The following is a 25,372-nucleotide window of genomic DNA, read 5'->3' as shown; positions in this document are numbered from 1 at the left end:
CTTATGAGGTACTATTTTAAGGATGAGCTGTTCAAGAGCAAAGATTCTCTTTATCTGTCTTTGAGATCATCTTCATCTCTGAGAACAGAGGTTTTCTTCTTTCCCTGGGGCAGATAGTCTTCATCACTTTTTTTTTTCTCTCTCTGTTCAAACTTCTTGTGGGATCACAGCTACTTCAGCATTTGCTTACTTTAGCATATAGGCTTTTGCCCATATCTACAATTTGAACACTTAATCTCTCCATACTTGCAATGAGTTACAGGGAAAAAGAATCTGATGTATCAATTACATTCTTCTCTGTAGCTTTACAAGAGGATTTCAGCCTCAAGAGCAAGGCATTTTTTCATCCCTCCCATCTGGGACTTGACTCTTTCTTCACTGACCTTGGTGTCTTCATGTTGTTCTTCTATGTGTTCTCACTCTGTCCTTTTTTCTCACTTGAGGGAGGACTGGAGGTCTGCAAGTCTTACCTGTGCACTGAAAGAGCCGGTGTCTTGCCTGGCGCCTGCAGATGGTCACGTGAGGCCAGCCAGGCTCGGTAGCTCGCGGCCAGAGCCATGGCTGGGCTGGGATGGGCTGGGGGCGGCCAGGATCTCCGCAGCCAGGCCGGGGCTCAGCTGCAGCACGCCAGGAGCCGAGGGCCTCCCCTGTCCTCCCCCTGCCCAGCAGCTGATGGGGCCTGGCCCCGTGGCAGAGCCCACCCAGCCCAGCCCAGCTGAGATGGGGGCCGGGCTAGCCTTGTTGCCTGCTCAGGGCCAGAAGCAAAAGAGAACTTCTTGGGATTTTTTTTGTCTTTAACGTGTATTCACAGAGGCGCATTTAGCTTTCTCAGTGGTTTAACAGATTGTCAATTCTTAAAACTAATTACTGATTGGTTTATTATCACACACGGAGGAAACTGCTAGCAGCTTTTCTTAGGAAACTGTTGAGGCACTTCTGTGAATGCCTCTAATGCAAAACCAGCACAGCAGGTTCATTTGTTCTCAAGTTCTACCAATTGAAACAGTTTTTGTAGAATTCTGCAGTGCTGAAAGGTTAATCTTGTCCAGGGGTCGCTGTGCCTCTCTCTCAGTTGGTCACATGGGCTCTGCCGGCACTGTGCAAGCCGTGGCGACTGCCAGCTCCGATCCGCGCCTTTTCTTCATTCAGGACATCAAAAAAAGAAATGCTGCGTCCACTGCTTTTGTCTTTCTGTCTGTAGCATGGCTGGTTAAAAGTGTCCAAGTAAATAAAGTCCATTACAAGCCATGCTGAGAGAGCTGCAGCCATGCCGAGGTCCAGCGGCCCCATCTGGGAAAGGGGCCCCAACTGGCCCCCTACTCAACTGTACAGAGCAGAGAGCAAGAGAGCTAGCTTCCTGCGTTTTTTTCATTCTTGAATGTGTTATCATAGAGGCGTTTCCAGCTTTCTAATTGGCTTAGCAGAGTGCCAATTTTCCAAGCTAGCCAGTGATTGGTTTTGCCAGGCATGGAGGAAGCCACTAGCAGCTCCTCACAGAGAATCACTTCCGCGGCTTTTTGCCTCTTCACCAAAAATCAGTTATTGCAAAATCAGCACAAGGTGCTATCTTTAAGGACCAAATTAGATTCTAAATTATACTTTATGTGTTTCTTGATTGTAAAGAGTAACAATCTTCTGGAGGTTTTGCAACAATGAAAATAAAAAAAAATTAAATCTTTGTTGTGAATTTCCAGCTATTTTTTTCAGAAATAATGATTATTTAAATTATTTCTAAACTATAACATAGGTTCCAGTTGGTGTGAGAAGGAGCAGAATTTGGGTTAGGGTTTTTTCCTGACTTCCATGTCAGAATGGCAGGCAATAGATTGTCTTGTGTGCAGTTTCTTTCAAAAGTGGCAGCATCAGAGGCAAACACCAAAGAAGCCTGACATTACAATGGAAGAACTTTTGAGTAAATAGCTGCCTCCTTTACAATGATAGTGTTACATCCTCATTGCCCACCTCCGTAATTTGCATCATTTTTGACAATTTTGACTTCTAAAACTTTCCAAAGAAAAACCTTTATCCTACCCCCATTCTGACCAGAATTAGTCATCATCTTCAAATAGATTTTTCCCAGTAATGCTGAGAAAAAATAAGACTCTACTGGTATGCGCACGTAATGCAGTTAATAGTGGGTCAGGTTACTTGAAGTTGAACGTGTTTGCTTTAAGGGTAGAAGGAAGTGGACAAATGTCCAGAAATATTCCTGGGTTCCTTCTGATAATATACCAATTTAATGTGTAGAGTTCAAAACTTCTACCCCTCATCTTTAAAGTACAAGTTATATTCTGATGCCTGTAGTCATAAGGCAATAATATGATTTATAAAGACCAGCTGTTTTGTGGCTGTGAAGTAGGAATAAAACAAGGAAGAGGGGGAGAAAGCAAATTTACCTCATCACAGGTATAACCCAGTTGTTATTGTACTTGGCGTTGTGAGCAGGGTAAGCATTTAGTTTTTCTTCATCTTCGTGTTCTTAAAAAACAAACAAAATAACCTATTAATTGGTTTTACCAGATAGTGCAGGGACTTTGACGTGGTTGGGGTGGAAGTCAAAGGGATCTCCCAACTGTGTTGTGACATGATGATGTCACTTCCTTAAATTCATCAACAGATGTTAGCAATTTGTTGCAGCTTGCTGCTTAATATTTTCTACTTTTATTAGCCCTCCTGCATGTGTTATGTTATGTGTTGCTCCCATGTGATATTTCCACTTGCAGCAGGTTTTTTTGCTAGATATCTTTATTCATTTGCCGTATTCCCTTTTATTGCAAATGAGCAGTGTGTTCATTTGCATATGTCAACCTCAAATTAGTAAATAAAATTCCTTTTTTCCTTCCGTGTGTTATATATATGGTAGATTAATTCATGCTGTAAAGTTAGAAATAAGTATATATAAAATATTAGGAGAAATCAAACCCTATGCTGGTGACTGCTCCGGCCGGGGACTGCATTCTGTTCACATTCTAACCAGTTCCTGGACAACGCTAAAGATAACATCAAGCCAGTTACGTATGAATAAAGAAATCTTGGACTATGAGCTAAGCCTGACTGAGGACAGAGTTATGCATATGGTAACCCCTTCCCAGACATCCTGAATGAGACTGGCTCAGACCATCAGAAGGGGTTTTCCTTCAGCACCATGCATGAGAAGATATCATCTGGACCTTCCCGGAATGGAATGTCCTGAAGAAGCTCGCAAGACCTGCACCTGGAAAGGATTAAGTCTACGCACTCAGGAAATATGCATCTTCTGCCTGGGTACTCAGACATTTGTCTGAGTTCGGACTTTGTCTTTGTCTGCTTCTACACATGTATAGATCCAACTTTACATGTAAAGAGACACAAAGATAGATCCAACTTTACATGTAAAGAGACACAAAGAAATATGTGGTCATCTCTGCCTTAGGCAAAATAAACTGTATATAAACTAGCTCCTGTGAGCACTTGGGGTGTACCTTCGGGGGAATGCTGTCACTCTGTCAGCAGGAACCCAAGGGCACCCAGCATCTGTGTCCAGGGCAGATGCTGTCTTGGCTGTGGTTGATTTTTTCTTTTTCCAAAAATTCTGGTTTTTTTGTTAATTGACTTAATAAATCTTTGTCGATTTTTTTGATAAATTGGCTACAGATTGATCATTTATAACACGTGTATTATAAGAACATCTCTGCTTTTAATATATGGAAAGAGGTCATGGAAATACAGGATGGTAATTGTCTGCATTGCCAAATCCATTTACTCAGTGGTCAATCTTGATCTCTGTCCTCTGAATGTCTCTGAGCTCTGTGGGTCTGCTGCTGACATGGGAGCTGTGGCCTGCCTTTTGCAAGAACCACCTATAGTATATTTGGTGAGCTGTTCATGCTGGATTCTGGTGTCCTGTGAACAGCTGTTTCATGTCAGGCTATAAGCAGTCATTAAAAACCCTGTATTGGGAAGCTGTGTCATGAGGGTTGCCTGGCTGGAAGTGAGCTTCTGACTAAAGACCTGGTAGTTTTGGAGAGGAAGAAGATGGGGTTCCTGGCAGGCACACTGAAAAGTGTTGAAATTGGACTTGTAGTCTAGGCTGAGAGGGCTTGATAAAGTGTTTGAGGGAAGTTAGGGTATCAGCAAAGATCCATTTGAGGATTACAAGGGGATGGAGCAGAGGAGATTTGTAAGAGGGGGGCTTGGGGAAGACTTGTGAGCCTTCAAGACTCTGCAGTCTTAAAAGTGGAGGTTAAGTGTTAGAGTGGGAGCCAGGCCCTTTATGTGTTTTGTATAATTGGATTATAGGCGGGTTGGATTGACTGGTACTGTGAAGGCAGTCCTTCAGTCCTTTAACCTTTATAATATTGTGGTGGGGCATAGTCACTGTTTTCATTTGCCATTTGTGTCCCAAAACTGAGATTAACCCTGTCAGCAGATCTAGTTCTACAGAGCTGTAGTGGAGAGTTGCTCTGCCTGCATCTTGCCTTGTTGTCCAAATCAGCAAAGTTGAAGAATTTGCTCATTATCCTAGCTGACCAAGGGTGTCAAAACTGAAGCATTATTTCCAGGGTGAAGAAACTGTATGGTTTGTCAATTACTGTCATTAGATACAAGAAAAGTATGGCAAGTCTTAGTTTTTTAGCATACAGCTACTAAAAAATATTTTGGTGTGAAATATGATAAAGAAGTGAGAAATTATGCACATGGATATTTGCAGGATGATACTGAGAATATAGAGGCTTCTGTCTTATTATCTGGATTACCAGATTGTCTGAGCCACATTTAGCCTGAATATAATGTGGGTAGAGAAAACTAGAGATGACAGATAAGTGAACCTGCTTGTCTGAGGGACTTAGTGTTAGATATTTTCCCTGTAGATTTTGCAGAATGGGGTTCAGCAAATGTAAAATCAGATTAATCTGTAAATCCATATCTCTTTACCTTGAATGAATGGAGATTAGTTGGGTCCTAACAAAAGTCTGAGGCTGAAAATAGTCACAATTTCTTTATTGGGCCAAAGGAGGCATTATGACCCATGTGGCGCAGCTCCCAGATATAGGAATGCTGTGAAGATTTAAATAAAAAGCTTTATCTGTATCTTTTGTTGGGTAGTACTTGTCTTGTCGTGGAAATCTTGTGGCAGTTAACCTTAAGTTTGTAAGGCTCTTGTTGGGCTCCCTTGTCCAAGGTAAGGTTTGCACAGCCATCCTGGGTGCAATCCTGCCCTTCCAAGCAATTCTGGTGATGAAAAGGGTTTGCAGAGAGCCAGGGGGTCAGATGTTGTTGTAAAACCCCACTGATGATATTCCTTTCATAGCAGTCTGGCTAGAAGTCATCCATTCTGCTTCTCAGCTGCACACCAGACATTTGGCTATGTACTCTTTGCTCCCATGTCAAATAGGGCATTTATAGATGAAAGATCATTTTCAGCCTACCTCACAGGCCCTCAAAACTAAAGCTGAGACAATCAGTCAGTGCCCCGATTAAGACATTATTTCTGTTAAAAAAATTAGGATTTGGAGATGGTTATACCTTGGATCAAGTCAAGATATTAAAACCAAGGAAAGTAATAAATTATGTTGGCAACTGTGTTCTGCTGGGTATTTTGCTGCGCTTTGAGCTTCAGCACATACACAAGAGAAATAAGGAACTATCCCTGGAGACTTCATTCTGGGGCTTGAGGTCTTTTTATGTTGGTTTCTTTTTATATTTGTTATTGAATTTCTGTAAGAAGTGGAGATGCCCCCAGTGGAGCACTAAGGAGGTGTTCATTCATTTTTGCATAACTTAAAATGTTCTATGAGGTTTTATTTTAATTCAAAATTAATTTGAGTTGGTTTCTTTGGTTCTACTGGAGATTTTCATATAGTGTGTAAACTAATAATTCTGGAGCTCTAATTAGTTGGTTTAATTTTTTTCTTCTGTGTGATAGTGATGACTATTTAAATAAATAAAAGTGCTGATATGGTTTCTCAAGGTCTGACCTGTATTAAATGTCAAGAAAAGTTACTCCCACAAATTGCCAAGTAGTAGTCTCTTCTCACCTTTTTGCAGTAGTATTGGAGTTGTACTTTCTGTGGCAGAATGAGGTTTTTTGGTTTGGTTTTGGTTTTGTTTTTTTTTTTTTAGTAAGATTTTATAATGTGTCCTAAACATTAAGTGTTCAGACACACAGAGGCAGAACATTTGAATGACCCAGTAAGCTAGAGGGTGTGGCAATTTAGGAATAGTACTCCTCATGTAAGTGCTCTCACTGAGACTCTACAAACCACATGCTTCTTGCTTGCTCCCCTCCTCCCCTTCCCCTGGGGTGGGCTGGAAGAGTAGGAGACACAAAAGGGAAAGATGATGGGTTGAGATAAGAACAATTTACTGGAAACAACAATGAGATAAGAAAATGAACAGTAACAGCACAGTACTAATAACTAAAGTGTACAAAAGAGAATGATTCACATGCAAAAATACTCACCCATACTCACTTGCTACTCTGGGGTGGAACCAGCATTACCCAACCCGTCTTCTGATCAACCAGAAGGAACCCTTTCTCCTCAGAGAAGGGGTTCCTTCTTCTCAGTGTGGGTCCTCCCCACACTTGGCAATGGCATTAGTGATGTAGGATAGCCTCTCTGTCCTAGCCATGCCTCCCTTGGTTAGTGCAAAAATTAACCCTGTCCTGGCCAGGAGGAAATGAAGTAATTCACCATTTTTCTTATAATCTCTGAAATCAATGTAAACTTGAAAGAAAGCATGTAAAAAAAAGAAAATTAACTGTAGGGTTTTTGTTTATTTTGTCTTTTTTTCTTTTTCAGACATAGCCTTTTAAGAAGGCCTGTGACACTAGGGCCTTGTTGGAGTAGGGTGTGTGTCCTTTTTGAAATTGCTTCAGTGATGGACTTCAGCTATCTTTGTATTGAAGTTTAAATGCTTTGCAGGATCAAAACTTGCAGGCGTAAACAAGGCTGGAATGGACATTTAGAGTAATTGCAATTTTATCTGGGACCGGACAGAAGAAGCAAAGGGGGAGGACACTTGCCTTATAATGTATGCAGTGTTTATTTCCATAAGGGCTTTGAAAAACTTTGAGGGCAAATTGTGTGGTAAGGATGACACTTTTGCTATCAGTACTTGTAACATAATTTGAGTATCTGTAATCAATAGAGCAACGTTCATGTGACAGACTGTCCTGTAGGCAGATCCTCTGCTCCAGGCGCAAATGTGGGCTAATGAAATAACTCTGGGAACTGCCCACAGGTTCCTTCTGGAAATTTTCTTCACAAGGACTGATTTCAGATTTTTTTTCTTTTTTTCCTACTCATGGTTCCAGCACAGCAGTTCCTGTAGGCAAAGCTAGGAAATACGGGGCAGAATATCTGAAGAAGGTTGTGAACTTGAGTTCAGAAAGGCTGGTGAGAATCCCTTGCAGTGGTACTGGCCTGTTGAGAGAGCTTGTTGCACATGTGTAGCTTTTGTTAGTTTTGTAAATCTGTTCCAGAAGAAGAGTTGGTATTCCATAGGTACTGGGTGAATGAGAAGGAATTTGTTTTCAGTTCAGGAGTGTTCAGCAATGATAACTGGAAGAGCTCTGAGTAGGAAGGAGTTTGTATTAGTCTTAGGGGCTAATCAGAGTATTTCATTCAGTTGGAAATGTGCTTTCAGTGGGAAATGTTTATGGATGCCTGTTCTTTACAGCATATTTTAGTGATATGCCTGCTAGCTTTAGCTTTAAAAGGCAAGTGAAAAATCAAATGGAGTATGAGTTTAAAGTTAGCATTCCTGTTGTTGAAAAATGGTCATTACTTATTTTATCACATCACAAAGGTACCTTCCTGCTGACAGCTCTGTGGGTCTCCTTGCCTTTCAGAATTTAAGGCTGCCATGTGTGCTTTAAAAAATGTGCTTTACACATTTTGTTAGTAAATATTTATTTTTCTCTGAAAACATTTGTCAAGAATATCAAAATTTAGTATTGTTATTTCAGATAATTTTAGGCATTAAATATTGAAGTAGTATTAAGTGTACAAAAAGCAGTGTAACAAAATTTATTTTCAAATTTTTAGAATCCTCTAGGAGGGTTTAATTAAAAGTGTCATACAATTATTAAAAATATGTATAAACTCAGCAATTGATTTTTTTATTATTTTTTCCCTTAAAAAAAGGAAAGCTGTGAGTTCTCTTCTTTGGGGTAAATTTCACTCTGTATCTTAGCTTTGGTGCAAGTCAGGATTTGTACTATTCCTCTAGGTTGTCATAGAAACACAGCTAACTGACATCTCAACTCAGGCTGCTCATGGTTTAATTTGTGGGTTTTCAAGATTATTAAAATTTAACAAAAATTATTGATTTGCTTTTATTAACACTGGCGTGTGTTTACTTTAGAAGTTCAAACTGCATAAAAGCTTTTCCTGGTAGAAAAATACCTTTAAAATTATTAAACCCTGATACTCTAAATAAGAGATCATCAAATTAATTTAATATATCCGAGTCGGAAGTGGTAATCTTAAATTTTTGAAAATCACCTTTATATTTCATTTTGTTTACAGTAAAGTGCTCCAACCTCACTTCAATTCACCTTTTAGCTTGACTTTTATTTAACATAGAAGATACCTGTCAAGAAAGCTTGAAATAGGTGCATCATCATGCCTAATATTTTGGAGTTTTCATTTTATTTACTTACTTTGAAGTCATGGCAGAATGCTGGCAGAATGCTTTGGTGCACTGACTTTTGAAAGTATATATTTTTTGTATATGCATGTGCAGAAAAAAATTACTTAGTTTTCACTCATAAATAAGACAGGTAAAACTTATTTACAGTAACTTTATTTAATGGTCCATGGATGAATGATTTTATGCAAACTACTCCAGAGACTAGAATTAACTTTTCATGTTGGTTGCACATTGGATGTCCTGGCCCCAGCAACATATGGGATCTTATAAAAACTAGATGACTGGAGTTCAATTTTTACTTTTATGAATTTATTCAATGATTGCCCATGCATTTCAAGTGTAATCTTTGTAAGCAATGTATAAAATGCAGTAATGTGTTAATTGTTATAATGGACACTTACTTCCTTACACCCTCCTTCCATCAAATGTATGCTTTTTACTTTGACTTTACCTCCTCCCTCTACCTTTTAGCCATTTATTAAGGATCTGTAGGCATGAGGAATTTGACTGATTTATATACAGACCTGTAATTTGACATTGTCATTCTGTCGAGTAACAACTTTGTTCAGTGTTAGATTTACTGAATAAAATTGTTTCTTAGTGGAGATTTTGACATCCCACTTCATATTCCTACGTCATGCACTGCTGACATCCCTGTATTAATCTCATTTGTATTCTGTCACAAAACTCTCTCGTAACATTTTAAAACACTGTCTTTGCAGCATATTTCTATAAGCAAGGGACTAGATATTGGGTGTCTCCATAGGTGTATATAGCTTTTTGTGTTTTGTGTGAGGTTATGTACATGTTACCATATATGATGGTAGCGCACATAGTAAATGGCCGTACTATTTAACTTGGAAAAGACTGGCTTTAGTACTGCAAAAGCAATTTAAACAAAATGCATTTTTTTAACCTGTTAACATGTCTCTCTTCCAAATTTATTTTTTGCATCATGTCTACAAGAAAGTGTTGCACAAATACAGTTGTGCTGTAGGCTGATACTGTGCATTTTTAGGAATTGGAAGGCAGTGGTTGGGGGAAATCAAGGCACTCCTTTAACTAGAGCACTGCACTGGTATATTCTGATTACTTAAGAATGAAAGATGTTTTATATGGAAAACATACTTGTTGGGGAACATGAAACAGGAAAAACTTATAAATATGATTGCCTGGCAAAAGATTTTGTGAATATGGAAACTATAAGCGAGATTGAAATAAAAGCAAGCTTTGAGATACCTTAGTTACTGAACGACTGGATAACAATGGTATGGCCAGCTGAAGGTAATCCCCTTTTGATGAAACAATACCCTCTGCTTGCAGACAGGTCCAAGAGTCAGAGCAGACCCTACTATCTGCAGGAGGGGTGCAAAGAGTAGATTTAGGGTTTAAAATGTAACACAGTATGGTAATGTAATGATTCTTATAGGCTATATGTAAATGCTATAGGATTTGTATCTTGTATTAGATTGGTTAGTGAGAATTAGAATATTCAACACAGAAGAAGACTTATTGTATGGTAATGGGAACCTCGTTCTTTACCTTCTCCCCCTCTCGGGCCTGCTCCGAGCTGTGACTGGCAGCTCCCAGTAGGGCCCCTGCACCGAGGCCCGTTGCAATAAACCGTAAGTTCCACAACCTGGCTTCAAGGATCTCTCTTCTCTATCCATCCTGACCATCCTGCCCCTTGTCGCTCCTACACCTACTCAGTGTTGATATATTCATTACAGTCAATAGCAAATGTAGGGAGAATATTATTGCAGGTATACTGTTTCCCAGTGAGGACCAAGGGATATGTAAGCGTTTGTGTATGTCTGTGCATGTATAAGATTAACTGAGACTTACTGAAGCCTGTGGAATCTTTCTGGCTTTGTACTTCTGTAGACCAGCTGTTACAGATAGATGCCTATGACCAAAGAGCTATTTTGCAACTAGGATTTTCTTTTCCTAAGAGATAAGCATGTTGGGTCTTCTTTGAGCAATAAATTTGCTGCTTGGGGGTTTTTTTTGGTTTTTTTTGGTTTTTTGGTTTTTTTATTTTATTTTTTAGCTTGGATTCCTTTCTCTTCACTCCTTCCCCGATGGTCCTTCCTTGCATTTAAGTAGTGATGGGGTGATAATATCTAACATGCATGAAAAGAGAGAAATGCTTCAGTATTTACCAGAAAAAGATCCTAACATGCAGAAGATAAAGGTGATTCATAGGAGTATAGTGTGTCCAGATCCTCTTCCCAGAAAACATATTTATAGTATTTTTTTTTACCATAAGCCCATTGGTGGATTTTATACAATTAACTTATTCCTAGTGGATTCTTCTTATTTTTGTTCACAGCATTTTGCCCCTATCCTTCCTACAAAGGTGCAGCGTCTTGTAAAGGTCGTGAAGTTTCTTGTAACGTGCATGCTTCAGCTTTCATTTCATTGTGGCTACAGTGACACACTTTATTTTATTATCCTTCATTATCATATTCATACTTCTTGTATTTTACTTCTAAACTGCAAATTACTAACTTTATGTGACAAAGTACACATGCACATTTTTTCCTGCTTTTTAGATATCAAGTAAGTGCCTCCTACAGCTAAATTGACATGCTGCTATACAGACTTTGCATTCAAAACTTTGGAGTAAAAAGAAAAACCAGTAACAAAAAAGCACAGCCCAAACCCCTTCAGATGATTTAACTGTGAAAGTTTGGCTTTTGATTGTAATGGCTGTTGTGAAGAGATCACAGTGATCCATCTTCGCCTGTTGCTTTGTGATAGTTTTGGGGTATCTTTTAATTTGTTTTTATCTAAAATAAACTTCTAAGTATTTTTGTTGTTTTTTCTCTCTTGCTCCCTTTTCCTTACACTCCTAAAAATTTAGGAAGATGAGAGTGAAGAAGAACCTAAGCTCAAGTATGAACGGCTTTCTAATGGAGTGACTGAAATTCTCCAGAAGGATGCAGCCAGCTGCATGACAGTGCATGAAAAGGTATTATGTGACTTTGTGGCTGAGATACCACTTCTGCTTGGTTTTATATAGTTACCTGTGCTTATAGTGCAACAGTATATTTCTGTGTAGAAGTAATGCCAAATCTAGAGTTGCACTGCAAGGCAACAGTGACATAAACAAAATTTACCATTAACCTGTATTGAGAAATCCACATTTTCTCAGTGATAAAACGAGTAGTTCCCATGGTTCAATTAACAGCAGATTTCTCAGAATCAATTCCCTTCTTATTTGTATCAAGCATTTTTCAGTGGTAAACACATTTTCGCAATGTGGAAATGAGGTGAGAATTCAAGATGCATTGATTTGTTAGATGAGATGTTTACATAAGCTACTAGAAAAATGCTCACTCTAATTTAATAATGAAAAGTATTAAGAACTGTAATCAGAATAGAATCCTAACTTTTCTTTATTCAGAAAGGAAGTTGGCATATACTGTGCTTATTTGTACAGCCGTGTCAGCAAAGATCAACTTGATCATGCCAGGAACATAGCATATATTTGGCTGTGGAAGACATGTTAATGCAGTGTAGAAGAAAGTAAATATTGTATTTTTTGTTTGCTTAGGCTTTACTTTTGGGGGGTGTCATACTAACACTTCCCTGTCCCCCTTCCCTGATTCAGTATGTTAAAAAGAGAGGAACTGCACGTGCTAGAGATTTTGATGCACCAGAGGGATGATAAGGATAAAGACATATCTTAATAGGATGATACGGATAAAGACATATCCTAATAGACAATGCAAAGTAAAGAAATTTTTAAAATAATTTATATTTTGTTCTTAAAAGAAATAAACTTCATATGATTCTTTAGTGACTTAAACAATTGCTTTTGTGTTTTATGAGTTTTCTTCTCTTTTATGCATACTGTAAAACATTTTAGAATATTGAGGCATTCTGAAGTGCAGCTGAAAATGTGAGTTAATGATTTGTCAGCTACTAGTATGTAAAACATAGTAGCTATTTTCTGAATATATAATTTTTCACAGCCAGTAGTATCTCCTTAACAGTTATTGTTGAGGGATCTATCTTTATTATTTGGCTATATTTTTAGATTGACTTGTGCTGTGTTTCTTTTCCTCAGAGGACTGTTGCTATGGCTCAAGAGGCTCTTAAGATGAAGCTTGTATTTTAATGGTGTGAATGAAAACAATAAGTCTTTTTAAAATGTTTTTGACAACTTAGAATTACACAGATATTTGGAAAATTGGCGAGCATTTCCTCTTTGTCTGTGGCCTGTTTCTGTTACCTTTTATTCCTGTATCTCAGGCAAATTTTGAAAGCCAAGAGTTTAACAGGATTTTTCTGTAAGGATGTGCACAGATACAGCTTTTGCTATAGTGTTACAAAGCATGACAATACAGGAAAACTGTTGAAGTATCCCAGTACTTTGAGTTTTCCAGCAAACTAGATACACTACTTATGAGAAGAATCAATATTGTTAGAAGCCAGGTACTGCAGTCTTTTAGGAATAGGTCTCTTGCAACAGAGAACTTAAAAATGAAGCTGGGTTATAGGTTTTGCAAGAGTATTTCAGTTTCATTCTGGTTGGTTTTTTCAGGATTTTTTTCCTGAACAAACAGGAAAAGCCCTGCTAAATGCAATCATTAGAAAAATTATGCAGTAATATGTAAAATATGACTCTGATTAAAGCACTTTGCTGGGAATCCTGAGATCTGGCTTCTACATTCAGACTAATTTCCCCTCAGAATTTATTTTTTTTCATTTTTGCTGCTAAAGCATCGTATTTTCACCAGGCTTGCTGTCTGCACTGGATGACTAATCGTCATGGCACCTGGTGCATTCAAGCAGGCCTGTGCAGTGGAATAGTCATACCTAGTTATGTCTGCACACCTGATGTTTTATTAACCAGTATTGATTTTTTTTACCCGGGGGACTTTTTTCTTCCTGAAAAAAGGCAACCTTGCAGGAGTGAAAGGCATTGCAGGGAATGAATTTCTAATGAGCCCCTTCTTTCCCTTTCTTGCCTCCTTTTAATATAGCTTCATATTTTAAGTGCCTGAACAGAAATTTCATTTTAAGCAATTCCATTTTGATAAATCCTTTTAAACCTTGACTTTCTGTAAGGTTATTTTTTAAAGATTGTGCTGCCTGACTGACACGCTTAGCAGCGCCTGTAAATTTGAGCATTTCATTATAGGTTGCAATGAAGCATGCTCACATGCAGTGAAATACAGAGAATTGAGTAGCCTAGACTATTTCAGTAATACTGAAAGTGGGAGGGTGGGGGAGGGGGCAAATAAAAGAAACCTCTGTCATAAATCAAGTAGTACTGAAATTCTATCTTTTCTATTTAGGTGTAGTTCACATGGTTCAATTAACAGCAGATCTCTCAGAATCAATTTCCTTCTTGTTTGTATCAAAATAAGTTTGTGATAGTATGGATTTATGTCAAGATTTCTTTATTTTGCTATTATTTTTTAGAATGAAACTCCTGAGATTTCCAAGGAAGTGTATTTGTCTTGGGAGTATTCTATTTAGAAATGTTACAATGTGAAGGAAAGCAATCCCAGGAGTTATCTGTGTACTTAAATGCAGTGTCATAGACCTTCCATAATTCAACTGTATTTTACCAGGGGCTTACAGTTGGCCTTTTGCTGTGTTTGAACACTTTTTTTTAAATTTTAATAATGAAGAAGAATTAAAGATAAAGCTCAAAGGAAACATTAGGATTGAAACAAAGCTGCAGAAAGGATCTAGGAACTATTTCAGATCTCTGTTGGTTCTTGCTCTCATGCTGCATTTTTAATTTGCTGCCACAGTCCATCAGCTGGTGTATACAGACTGCAGACCCACCATTAGTTGTCAGTGGATGAGGGTCCTCATGACTCATTCTGACAGCTAACTTGTACTATCACAGTAATATGGGCTTGAAGCCCTGCTTTATTCTTTGGGTACAGTTAAAATAACCTTTCTTTATAGAAAGTGGTGGGCTTTTTTCTTTTCCCCAGTGTTGCTAATCCTGGAGTTCATTTAGCATTGTAGTATTTCTTGTGGTGTCTTTGTGTTTATGTGATCAATCTCTTTCTTTCACAGTTTTTGGCACTGGGAACACATTATGGCAAAGTTTATTTACTTGATGTCCAGGGGAACATCACACAGAAGTTTGATGTTGTAAGTATGATATTATTCAGAACCCATTTACAGGCATGTAAAACTGCTGCAATGTACCAGTTAACGCTCATGCTGCAGTAAGTCAGTTACACGCGCAACTACACTAATGCATTCCATAACATACAAAACAATGGATGGTCCTTGCAAAAAGAAGTTATGCTGGATGTCTTTGCGGTGAGCACATCTCAGTTTATATATAGCAAACTTCTTCATGTAGCAGAAGAGGAAATACATATTTATGATTGCAACTGTCTATTAAAAATGGAACCCGGAAACTCATTACTTCCATAAGGCATGAACCTGTTCATTAGCTGACTACTGTCAATTATTAGTTTGTGCACTGTCACCTTATCTAGTTGCCACAAGTAATTGAAAAGTGATGACCTTGCTGGCTCAGTTTATCAATTACAAATATATAATGCTAGTATTTTATGTAAATGTTTTGAAGTTTGAATTATTAAGGGATTGTATTGATTGAAGGAAAAGAAGAAGCCTTTTTCCTTATTGTGCTTTGTGGTATCAGATGAATAAAATGCTAAATTTAAAGCTCTGTTCTAGAGTATTAAATGTTCCTTTTTATTGTGGATATTAGTTCATTAGTTTCCAATTCCCTGTCTTTCTTGGGGAGTGGAAGGAAAAGAATTAGAATTTTTTTTCTCCTCAGGTCTTCAAAAATGTTAGTAGCCAAGAACTGTTTTTTCATAGCAGTATAAGCACTAGCCATAGAAACCATCACAAGATGTGGACATGTTTGCAAAGAGAATATACATTCTAAAGCTGACACAGCTGCATGGAAGGGATCAAGCGTTTGTTTATATTTTTGAAAAATCTAATTATGAATTGTGCAAGGGAGTAGAGCATAAACTTAAGTATAAACTTAAGGTGCACCTCTTGAAGGAATTTTTAGATTTAATTTTAGTAAGATTGACAGCGACCTTACTGGAGATTCATTAAATTCAAACTAATTATGAGCTTCTATTTATTTTAATTTTGTATGTTCATCAGCCCTGCAGCTGAGAATGCTGATTGCATTTCAGAAGAGGAAAAGCTTTTGGTGTCTCCCTTGCAATTCTGATTACATGCATGCTTCTTGATAGAATTTCTCTGGGAAGTAGGAGAAACTTCTCTATTTGAGGCAGGTCAGATTAAAAATACCTGAATTATTGTCTTCCATTGCTGCAGTAGAAGACAGAGTCAGAGACTCCCTTAAATGAAGTGCAGATTTTGTATTGAGTCTGGCATTAACTGTCCTAAGCTTGTATTTGTTCCATTCACTATGGAACAAATTTTAGTTGTAGAACAATCTTCTTCTGTCCACCACCAATGCATGTTCTCTCACGCTGGTTCCGAGAGATGAAATCATCCTTCTGTGAAGACTTAGGGAACTGCCTAGGTGTAGAGCAAGGAGCAAGGGGACCTGTTACCTGCTAAAGTCTATAAAACAAAATCCCTGCATTCTCTTTATACGCACCTTCCCAAATTTGCTGGTTTTTTCTTTGATTTTCTTTACTAAAAAGTCCTACCAGCGCCTGCTGGGAGGGTGGTTTCTTATGAAGTTGGTGTTGGACTATAAAGTTACTTTCTGCTCAAAGATGTTACTTTTCCAAACTTAGCGGCTTCAGCATGATTTTTGTGCTGTGTCTCTTGTAAAGATGACAATGATTTCTTTTGAAACTATTGTTAGAGTACAAACTGCTTTTTGAGCTGGAGAATAGGAAAAATAAGTGTTTCTTGGATTCTACTCTTAATGTTTATATCTCTTTTTGTAATGTACATGTCTCCGCTGCAATAGATTATATCATTGATTAGTTGGAAATGGTGCTTCTTTTTTCTTTTTTTCCTCTTTTTTCTAGTTTGAAGAAGAATGATTTTTCTCTAGCACCACTTGTATTTATAAGAAAAGTTTCTTGAGGAACTACGAACTGTTGTAGAACAGAACAGGCTGCCTATGTGAGAAGAAAGCAGCTCTATGATGCACGTGGCTGCTTAAGCTGAGAAGTTTTCTGAATTAATAATGTCAGCTGCTGAACCCATAGGCAGTTTATTCTGAACTGGCTGCTGTATGCCAAAATGTTTTCCTTCCAACCTGAACTTCTCAAGATGTTGAATTGCAGACTAGAGGCATCACTACAAAAGATTCACTGGGGGTCTTCATTCCGTTCTCTCCTTCTAATGCCTCTTTATTGTCTCTCCTGGGGAATTTGCATTAAAGTATTGCCGTGATATAAATCCCAAATAAAACCTAACCCTTTCTGGAAAAAAAAAAGGGAATTACTTCCTGAAGTCACACAGGAACAAAGCATTTATTGTAAATGTGCTGGTGAAGACTGTTTTCACTAATGGTGTTTTTTCTGGTTCTTTTTCTCTGATCCAAAAAGAACAAATTCCTTCTCAGAACCTTTTTCATTGGTGAAATGGCATATACAGCTCTATCTTGAAGTTGTTAATAGGGGAAGTACCTGTTGTTACTGATTATTGGAAATTAATATTGTATAGAATTTTTTCTGAATAAAATAGCAGTATTATCACTGAAATATTTTAATTGTTTGCAGTAAAGAGTGTGCCTGGGGAGTGTCTTTTATTATTTTTCTTTTTGAAAAGATTTTTTCAGTAGATGTTTTCTGTCTTGTGACATTGCAGAAATTAATAGTAAGGATAGCAATGTGGTGCCCTTTGTGTGAAAGAAAACAGTTACATAAGGAACTGTACTTCATCTGAGTCTGAGTCTTTATCTCCATTTTTCAGCGGGTTGTTTTGGTTTTGTTTTTTTTTAAAGAAAAGCTGGGATGTGAAAAAGCTATTTTTTTATACATCTGTTAAATCTGTAATTAGCAAAAACGAACCATACATGGGAAACTTAAAAAGCTACTAGATCCAAACACTGTTAGTATGTAAAATAAACCAGAATTAAGCAAGAGGGTTTTTTAAAGCATTTTTTAAAAATTCATTTTAATGCCAAGTGCATATTAAATATTCTTAGAAAATACCATTACTGCTCTCTTAGTCCTCTTGATTTCCTCTTTTTCTTTCCTAATTTTAGGAAGCCATGTTAAAAAAATATAAATGGTCTTGGAAATTGAAGATATAAGAATTTTTGCTTTTATAATAAATCCTTTTTTTTCCATAATGCATCTGCATTTGAGCCAAATTGTAAAAAGTAAAAAGGTACTCATATCAGAGGATTTGCAGCAAAATGAGGGAGAAAATTCACCAGTGTGTTGTATTATCTCCGGAATGGCCAAGTTTTGAATGGCAGGTATTCTCTTGTATTAGGGTTCAATGCATTGAGTGAGATGAAATGTGTCAAATACACTGAAAATTATTACTAAAAGGCAACAAGAAGAGGGAAGAAAAGCCTACTAATTCCACTGACAAAGGATGATGCAGGACTGATTCACAGCACGTTAATTCCAAATGTCTCTCCATCTTTCTTTCCTTCTTAGACTGTCTACAATTTATTCATATAATTATTGCCTGAACTGATATCCTGTGGATTAAGGATTTGTAGATATGAAGAAAACTGTACAAACATGTTTAGTTACGTAACAAATCAAAAAGCTTTCAGAGGGCAAGAAAACCTGTCCCCATTCCGGTCTTCTCATAAACATCAAGCTTAAAGCAAAAGTGGTAAGAAGTCTTGGATGGTGCCAGTGATAGTCTGTTAGATAGGGGAAGATTGCCTATTTTATAAGTAACGCGGTTTTAAATGTTTAATGTATTGAACGTGTTTCAGTAGTGATGCATGAGTCTAGAAAATGATGTAAATAGTGGTTTAAAGCTTCTCTTAATACAAAGAAATTGAAGTCTTTTAGCCTGCAACAGCTATTGTGAGCTATTCAAGACTGCTAGAGTTTCAGAAAGAAACCTCCTCACAGCATGTCTTTTTACAATGTATTTCTTTCCTTGCCTTGTGGTTATTTTTGTGATTGTCTCACATTGTGTAGCACTAGCTTTTTAATTATCATTTTTTTATTGGAGTGATAGTAATGTAAAAACACTACGTCATCTCTGCTACCATGAAGGCTTGAAAGGGAGTTCCTTCTGTGATGGTATTATTGCCCTTGGGTGTATTGAAGTTACAGCACTCACCAATCTCTGGAGCAAGACCTTGGTTGAAGGTCAGTGTGTGGCCTACTGGTTTTGCTGATAACTCAGCAGGTTGCAAAGAAAACCAAGGTTTCAGTTGACTTGTTGCCTCTTGGCAAGAGTTTAATTGTTAACAACAAAAAATATTTCTGACAAAGAAACAGCTATTCTTAAGCACTAAGTGCTGCTGCTAGCAATGGTACAAAACCTGCTAACTGCTGTAGGAGATTAAGCAACATCTTTCAATGGGGAAGGTAACTTAGCTTTTCATTGTATAATGAAGTTGCTTTGGATGGAACTTTGCATGAGAGTTTGAGACTAAGATGATGTAAATATCGCTTACTTTGACAAGCTACTTAAAAGTCCCTGTTTATCTTTAACGATATCATTTTAGTTGTTAGTGTCAGACTATGTAGGAAAACTTAGGAAGTGAAGCAGCAGAATTTAAAGATCTGGGTAGCTTTCTGTTAGGATTTGCATGGTGTTACTGTGCCTGTTAGATTTGAAGCTGAAATCCTGTTTTACTTATAAAACCAAGTATTCTATTTTAAGTGAGAGTTCCAAAAACCAAAATAAAAATTATGGTTTTGATAGAAGCAAGTGTCTATGCAAAGGACAGGTTTCCTTCTCATCCCTGGGACCTCCCAACCAAATGGGTGTTGCATTGTTATGTCTTAAATGCTTTATGCCACCGCTAGCTCTTTCAAATGTAAAAAATTTATACAAATGTCATCTTTTGGGATTTTTGTCTTAAGTCTTGAGTGTCTACACCCAATTTAATATCAGTTCTGCTTCTCTCTGTCTGTCTTTTCATTTTAACTGCAAAGGATTTGGAAATCCAAAGGTTTTTACAGTAGTTGTGAGAAAAATTCAGATGGCTTTTGAGTCTGGCCTTTTTGTATAAAGGGTTAAAAAGTATGTTTTATATGTTTATTCTGGTACTGTGCTTATTAGGTTGCTTGTGACATGAACTGTTTCCAGTGGGAACTGTGGAGCTCTTGAAGATTCAGAACCATCTTTGGCAGGAATCATGGTGTGCCTGTGGTATCTTGCATAGACTGGCAGAAATTTTGGCGTCATGATCATTATTCCATAGATCTAGAAAAATTTCTTGTCTGACAAAACTGAAATAAGAAAAAAACAACCTCTTGTACATGTTTTACGCATCATCTTTGTACTATTTTGTCTGACTTTCCTTTGAAAGGAGTATTGCTTAAATTTTTAGTTAACCAAAAAGATCAAAGGGATATGGAAGGTATTTGTTACTAATAGAAATGTTGTTTGGAATATGGATGAAATGTGGGAGTTGTAAACAATTCTAGAATCACTTATAATTAATTTTTGTAGCTCAAAACTGAGAAAGTGTCACCGTTTCATTCAATTATTCTTTCAGGATTGTATTTTCAATAACCGTAGCTTAGTGCAAAATAATGTAAAAATTTTAGCCGGAGGTATGGGTTCAGCTACAGAAAATCTTGTATGGTACAGTCATTTATTTCTTGAATGTTGTTAACTTACACAAGTCAGATGTGTGCTTGTACTGCAGCAAACAGTAACATGTATGCAGTCAATCTCATTAATTTCAGTTGAAGTATGAAGTTCATGTACTTTAGTAGCTGATTTTGGAATAGTAGTTGTTTCTGCCTTCTCTTTTGAACTCTTGACTAGCAACTAGGTTGCCCATGTCCCTTTTTTGAGAAGAATTACAGCCCCATCTTTAGACCAAATAGTCCTTCTACAACTTCATTACCCATTCAAATGCATATTGTTTTCCTTAAGCATTGGAAGAAGCCTCCTTTTTTGTTCTCCAGTATTAATCACTTTACCTCAGACTGGGTATCTTGTTGTTTGTCAGTTGCATTTCATGACCAGCTCTAAATGTTTAAGGTACCTTAGCAGCCCTCTTTAGTGTCACTGACTTCGGTAGAAACCTGTTATGTCACCTTTTAATGAGGTGAAGGACTGTGTTTACATACTGTTCTGTCACAAGCATCCAGACATAGGAAATAGTTCACTTTCTTTTGACTTGGTAGGGTGCTGTCGTATTCTGCATATTTTTTTTTAAAAAAAAGCATTGAATAATCTACGGTGAAGACATTTTAAAAGGGGAGAATGCAAAACATAAAGGACATTAAGGACATTACTACTGTAGTATTTAATACAACATTGTTGATCAATGAAAGGGCAACGTTTCCAATTTGTTTTCTTTTTTTCACCAGACCTTGTTGCTTCTTATTTCTGTGGAGGATCAAACAGAGGACCTTACTGTAATTCTGCAAAGTAAACTTACATGTGGCACTTTCAGACAGTTTTGAGCAAAATTATTTGTGGTGTTATTTGCTGCTAGATGCAATACAACAGTTATTAAGATACATCAAAATCATCAAAACAGTTTTTTTTTCCTTTTAACTCTTTCACCATCCAGATGTAGTAATATTTGCTGTTTGAACGTGTATCACATCTCAGGGCTATTTAGAAAGTGGACCACTGTGCCACATTGCTCTAGAGTTTTATTGGCACCAATGAAACAGCGAGTTTCAGGTAGCACTAATTAAGTGTTTTCATAGAAGACTGGTAACTCAGATGTGCATTTTCTAAAACCTAATAACAATTAAAATCACAGGGAGGATTTGGAGAGATTTGATTGTAAGAAGCTAGTGTACTGATGATTCCTAGGGCTGTTTTCCTTTCAAATGGGGTATTATACCTGGATGGTGTTTTTGTCCATAGGGAATGCAGGCACTTATGTGCATATATAGAATAATAGTAGTTTGCCTGTCAGAATTATTAAGAGTTCAGGCATTAATAAAATATTATTTACATTAGAAAATGTTTTCCTGGTTAGAAAGACTGAATTCTGGAGGACAATGTTTTTTATACAAGTTGACATTAATGATAGGGCTACAGTCCTTTGTTTCCATTAACAATAAAAATACAGCACTGTTAAAAATAGATAATGACATAACATGGGGCATAATACGATGAGCAAAACATGAAAGCAAAACCAAGTAGTTTTTTCTATGGAGAAGACATAACTGATAATGAACTTAAAAATTCTAATACAGATTCCTTTCTGGAGGATGAGACTTTCTTGTTTTAAAAGACATGCCAGTGTGTATAGTACTTTATTGCACTTGTGATGGAATATTAAACATGTACAGTCCAGATTTGCCCAGTGTCTGGTGTTAATACCCTCAAAATGGCTGCTGATAAAAGTATCTACTGTCAAGTGACCATCTCCACTGTGATGGTCTTCACTGTTGAAGAAGTTAGTTTCACTCAGTGTCCTCTGACACAGAGAAATAAAGATATAAGAAACATCAGAAATTGGTATTTTGGTGTTGGAAGGTTCACCACTGTAATCCTAAACTGGCTGCTAATTGAAGTCTAGTTGTTGAAGGTCCTGGCAGTTTTATGAATAGGAGCTTTGAAATGTCAGCAATGTAAAGATGGAGTGAATTAATGTGTTTGCTTTTTTTATCTACTTTAAATAAAGTATGATATACAATCAAATGTACACTTCACTGGTATTGAAATAGAGCCTCTTTGTATGTAAATGCATTGAGGAATTTGCACAGGATCAATTAATCTTCATCTTTAGCCTTCCCTATCGTACTGTCAGAATGAGGATATGGCATATGATATACTGCTTACAGAAAATTACAGCGCACTTCGTAGTACACAGTTTCTACCAGTGTGAGTACTCTCTATCTCCCTCCATCTTTTTGGTTTGCATATGTTTTTAGGATCCTGACAAGACATCCAATATTGACTGAGTATCTCTGGTGGACTTGTGAGACTTTGCCAGATGTTTATAACTGCAAATAAAGAAAGTTCCAGAGTTGGTGTCCAAAGAGAATACAATGCTTTCAGTAATCAGAAAATGTGTTTATTATTGTATGTAGCTCTGACTTATGGTAGTCTGTATCAGTGTTGGTAACTGAAAATTTACATGGAAAATGACACTATGGCTGTAGGTGTTGGCTGAGCTTGAGCATTGATAACCCAGTGTAATATTTAACTATGCCAGGAATAGAACTACTTATGTTGTTTTCAGCCAGGAAAGGTGTCTTGGTTTGGAAAGACAGGAGTCTCTTAAGGAAGGCAGGAGCCTCCCCTGAAATGGAGAATGTAAACCCTCCTCACATTTCTGAATTGCTATAATTTTAAATTAAGGGGCTCTCAGGTAAAGATATGGGAGTAGGAAATAACAGTTATTTAATAGGGAGGAAAAAAAATAAAATAAACAATGCAGTCTACTAGAACAACACTGACAGAGTCAGAACCCAACCTGACACCCTGTCGGCCAGGGTGTTCGTGGTAGTCTGATTGAAAATGTGGCTGCAGTCCTCTGAAGTATCAGGTGTGGTTCTGTTGGAGCAAGGGTAATCTGTAGAGAAGGATGTAGTCTTCTTCTGAAGATCTAGGAGGAAGAGGCAGCTGCTGTTCTTCTGGGGAATCCTGTGGAGAAAAGCTGCCCTGGAGTTTCAGAATCTCAGAGTTTATCGGGGGTAGCAATGCTTGGCTCCTCCCTCTGGGCGGAGCATCTCACAATGGGATGTTATAGTTCTTATCAGTCATGCACTGATATTCAATAGCCTGTTATCAGCAGAGGTCCCCTCCTGAGGGAGGTGTGAATGTGGTCATTCAAAGAGAGAGATAAGGCAAACTGCTCACTTGACAAGGTAATCAGCCATACAGATGGTAATGGAAAACATCTTGCATGCAATCTTCAACAAAAGGGAATTAATTTCCTTATAATATTTCTCCATCTGTCTGATTCCATAAGTGGAGATATTTTCACTGATTTCACTAGCCACTGGGTTTGGATCATTTTCTGTAGCATAGTACTTGACAAGCCAAAATAATTGGGAAAAGTACTTACTGAAGTTTTCCATTGCAGGAGTTTACAGAAAGAAAAAAGAAAAAAAAAGAGACCTATGAAGAAAATAATGGCCCTATGTGGAATGTGTGGAGAAACAGTGTTTCCAGGCTTCATGGGATGATGTCTTCTACCTTGTGTTAGGTCAGAGAGTGGGATGAGCATCACGGCTGTTCAGAAAACCTTCCTGGAAATTATGTTGGCACAACAGTGCATAAGCCCTAAGCAGAATAGTCAACAGCCCCTTTGCTTCTTCAAAAGTTGTTTAGTGGATGCACCAATAAATTAATCTCTAAAAAGAAAATATCTCCTAACAAGAGCTTTCACTGGATGTCCTGCTTGGCCTTTTTCATTAGTCACATTTCTGAAATGTGGCTTATCAAGAGATGGAGTAAAATCTCATACTTTCCACTTCAAGGATGAAATTCTACAAAATTCTGTTAAATACATTAATGACGGTGATAATGTTCTGTTGGAAACAGGCAGTAAAAGTGCCTCTTAAGTTACATCCTCAGAGTTTTAGATATGTTTTGGGGACTGTTCTTCAAAGCCCATTTTAATAATTCAGCAGCCTCTCTTGAAAGTTTATATTTAAAGATGAATTCTCACAAGTTCATTGTGTTTGGCAAACTATTCTGAAAAGAAAGCAGTTACAGATATTGGTGAGGTGAACCTCTACATTGCCTGGAATAGTCTTTCTCCCCAGGGGGTGTTGGGTTTTCCAAGAAAGATACATCTATCACCAGCAGACTTTCCTCAGCCCTCCCCCTGTACTTCAGCCTTCTCCATGGCTCTGTGATTGGGAATATTGCTTCATATTCTCAGATGGCTTTAATACACAGATAGCAACAAAGAAGTAGGGAAAGGCTTAGCACATAAAATTGTTGAAGAGCCGCTACAGTTATACAGAGGATGGCAAAGGGGATCTGGAGGGAGAAGGAAATGGGAGTAGTTTGCTTATTTTGGCACAGAGTTCCCAGGAGGATGTCTCCTTACACAGCATTGTTTTAATATAAAAGAGATTTTTCTTTGGATCCGCCAGGAATTAGCTAACAGTTCGATTCTGCTAGGAAGTATAGATTTCAGTATAGATAGTATTTCAGTGATAGCTTTCAGTATAGATTTGGTTTTGGTGATAGTTCCATCAATCCTAAACAAGCATTCTGATTATCTAGTAACTACGAGAGATTTAGGGAGATCCCTTGTTAATATTTTTTTTCCCCTTGGATTTTTTTTTCTTAGTCTCTGTAGTTGACAAACAAGGTTAAGGGATTCACTGATGTGGAAAATATTGAAATCACTGTAGGCTTTTTGTTCTTTCTCACTGTCTTAGACTACATTTGAGAGACTTCTTGTCCTCATATTCCCTTAGTTTTAGACAAGCTTTTGAGATCTTTGGTTTTTGTAGATAAGGTCTGCCTTCCTGCAGACAAGATAAAAGTTAATGTTGTTATTGTTCTGTGCCCCAGACCTTGTCACTCCCCTGAGCCTTCCCCTCTCCCTTCTCTTCTAACCAACATAATCTCCCATTTTTCATTTGGAGAATGACAGATTCAAGAGTGTTATAGGAAATGCAATGGAGCAATAGTTCCCACCAGAATTTCGTTGCTAATATTGTTTAACTAAACCTCTTTGGTGTGG

General features: G+C 37.5%; 1 protein-coding gene across 1 annotated transcript in view; it reads left to right on the top strand.

The window, feature by feature from the left end:
* VPS41 (VPS41 subunit of HOPS complex) overlaps positions 1–25,372 on the top strand; it is a 110,951-nt gene that overhangs the window by 11,955 nt on the left and 73,624 nt on the right. Inside the window, exons 3-4 of the mRNA XM_030968445.1 lie at positions 11,504–11,611; positions 14,686–14,763. Of these exons, the coding sequence (XP_030824305.1) occupies positions 11,504–11,611; positions 14,686–14,763 (186 nt within the window). The remainder of the gene's footprint in view (positions 1–11,503; positions 11,612–14,685; positions 14,764–25,372) is intronic.

The sequence above is a fragment of the Camarhynchus parvulus genome, chromosome 2, assembly GCF_901933205.1.
Source record: "Camarhynchus parvulus chromosome 2, STF_HiC, whole genome shotgun sequence".
Lineage (NCBI taxonomy): Eukaryota > Metazoa > Chordata > Aves > Passeriformes > Thraupidae > Camarhynchus > Camarhynchus parvulus.
This window is presented reverse-complemented; position numbering and strand designations above follow the sequence as displayed.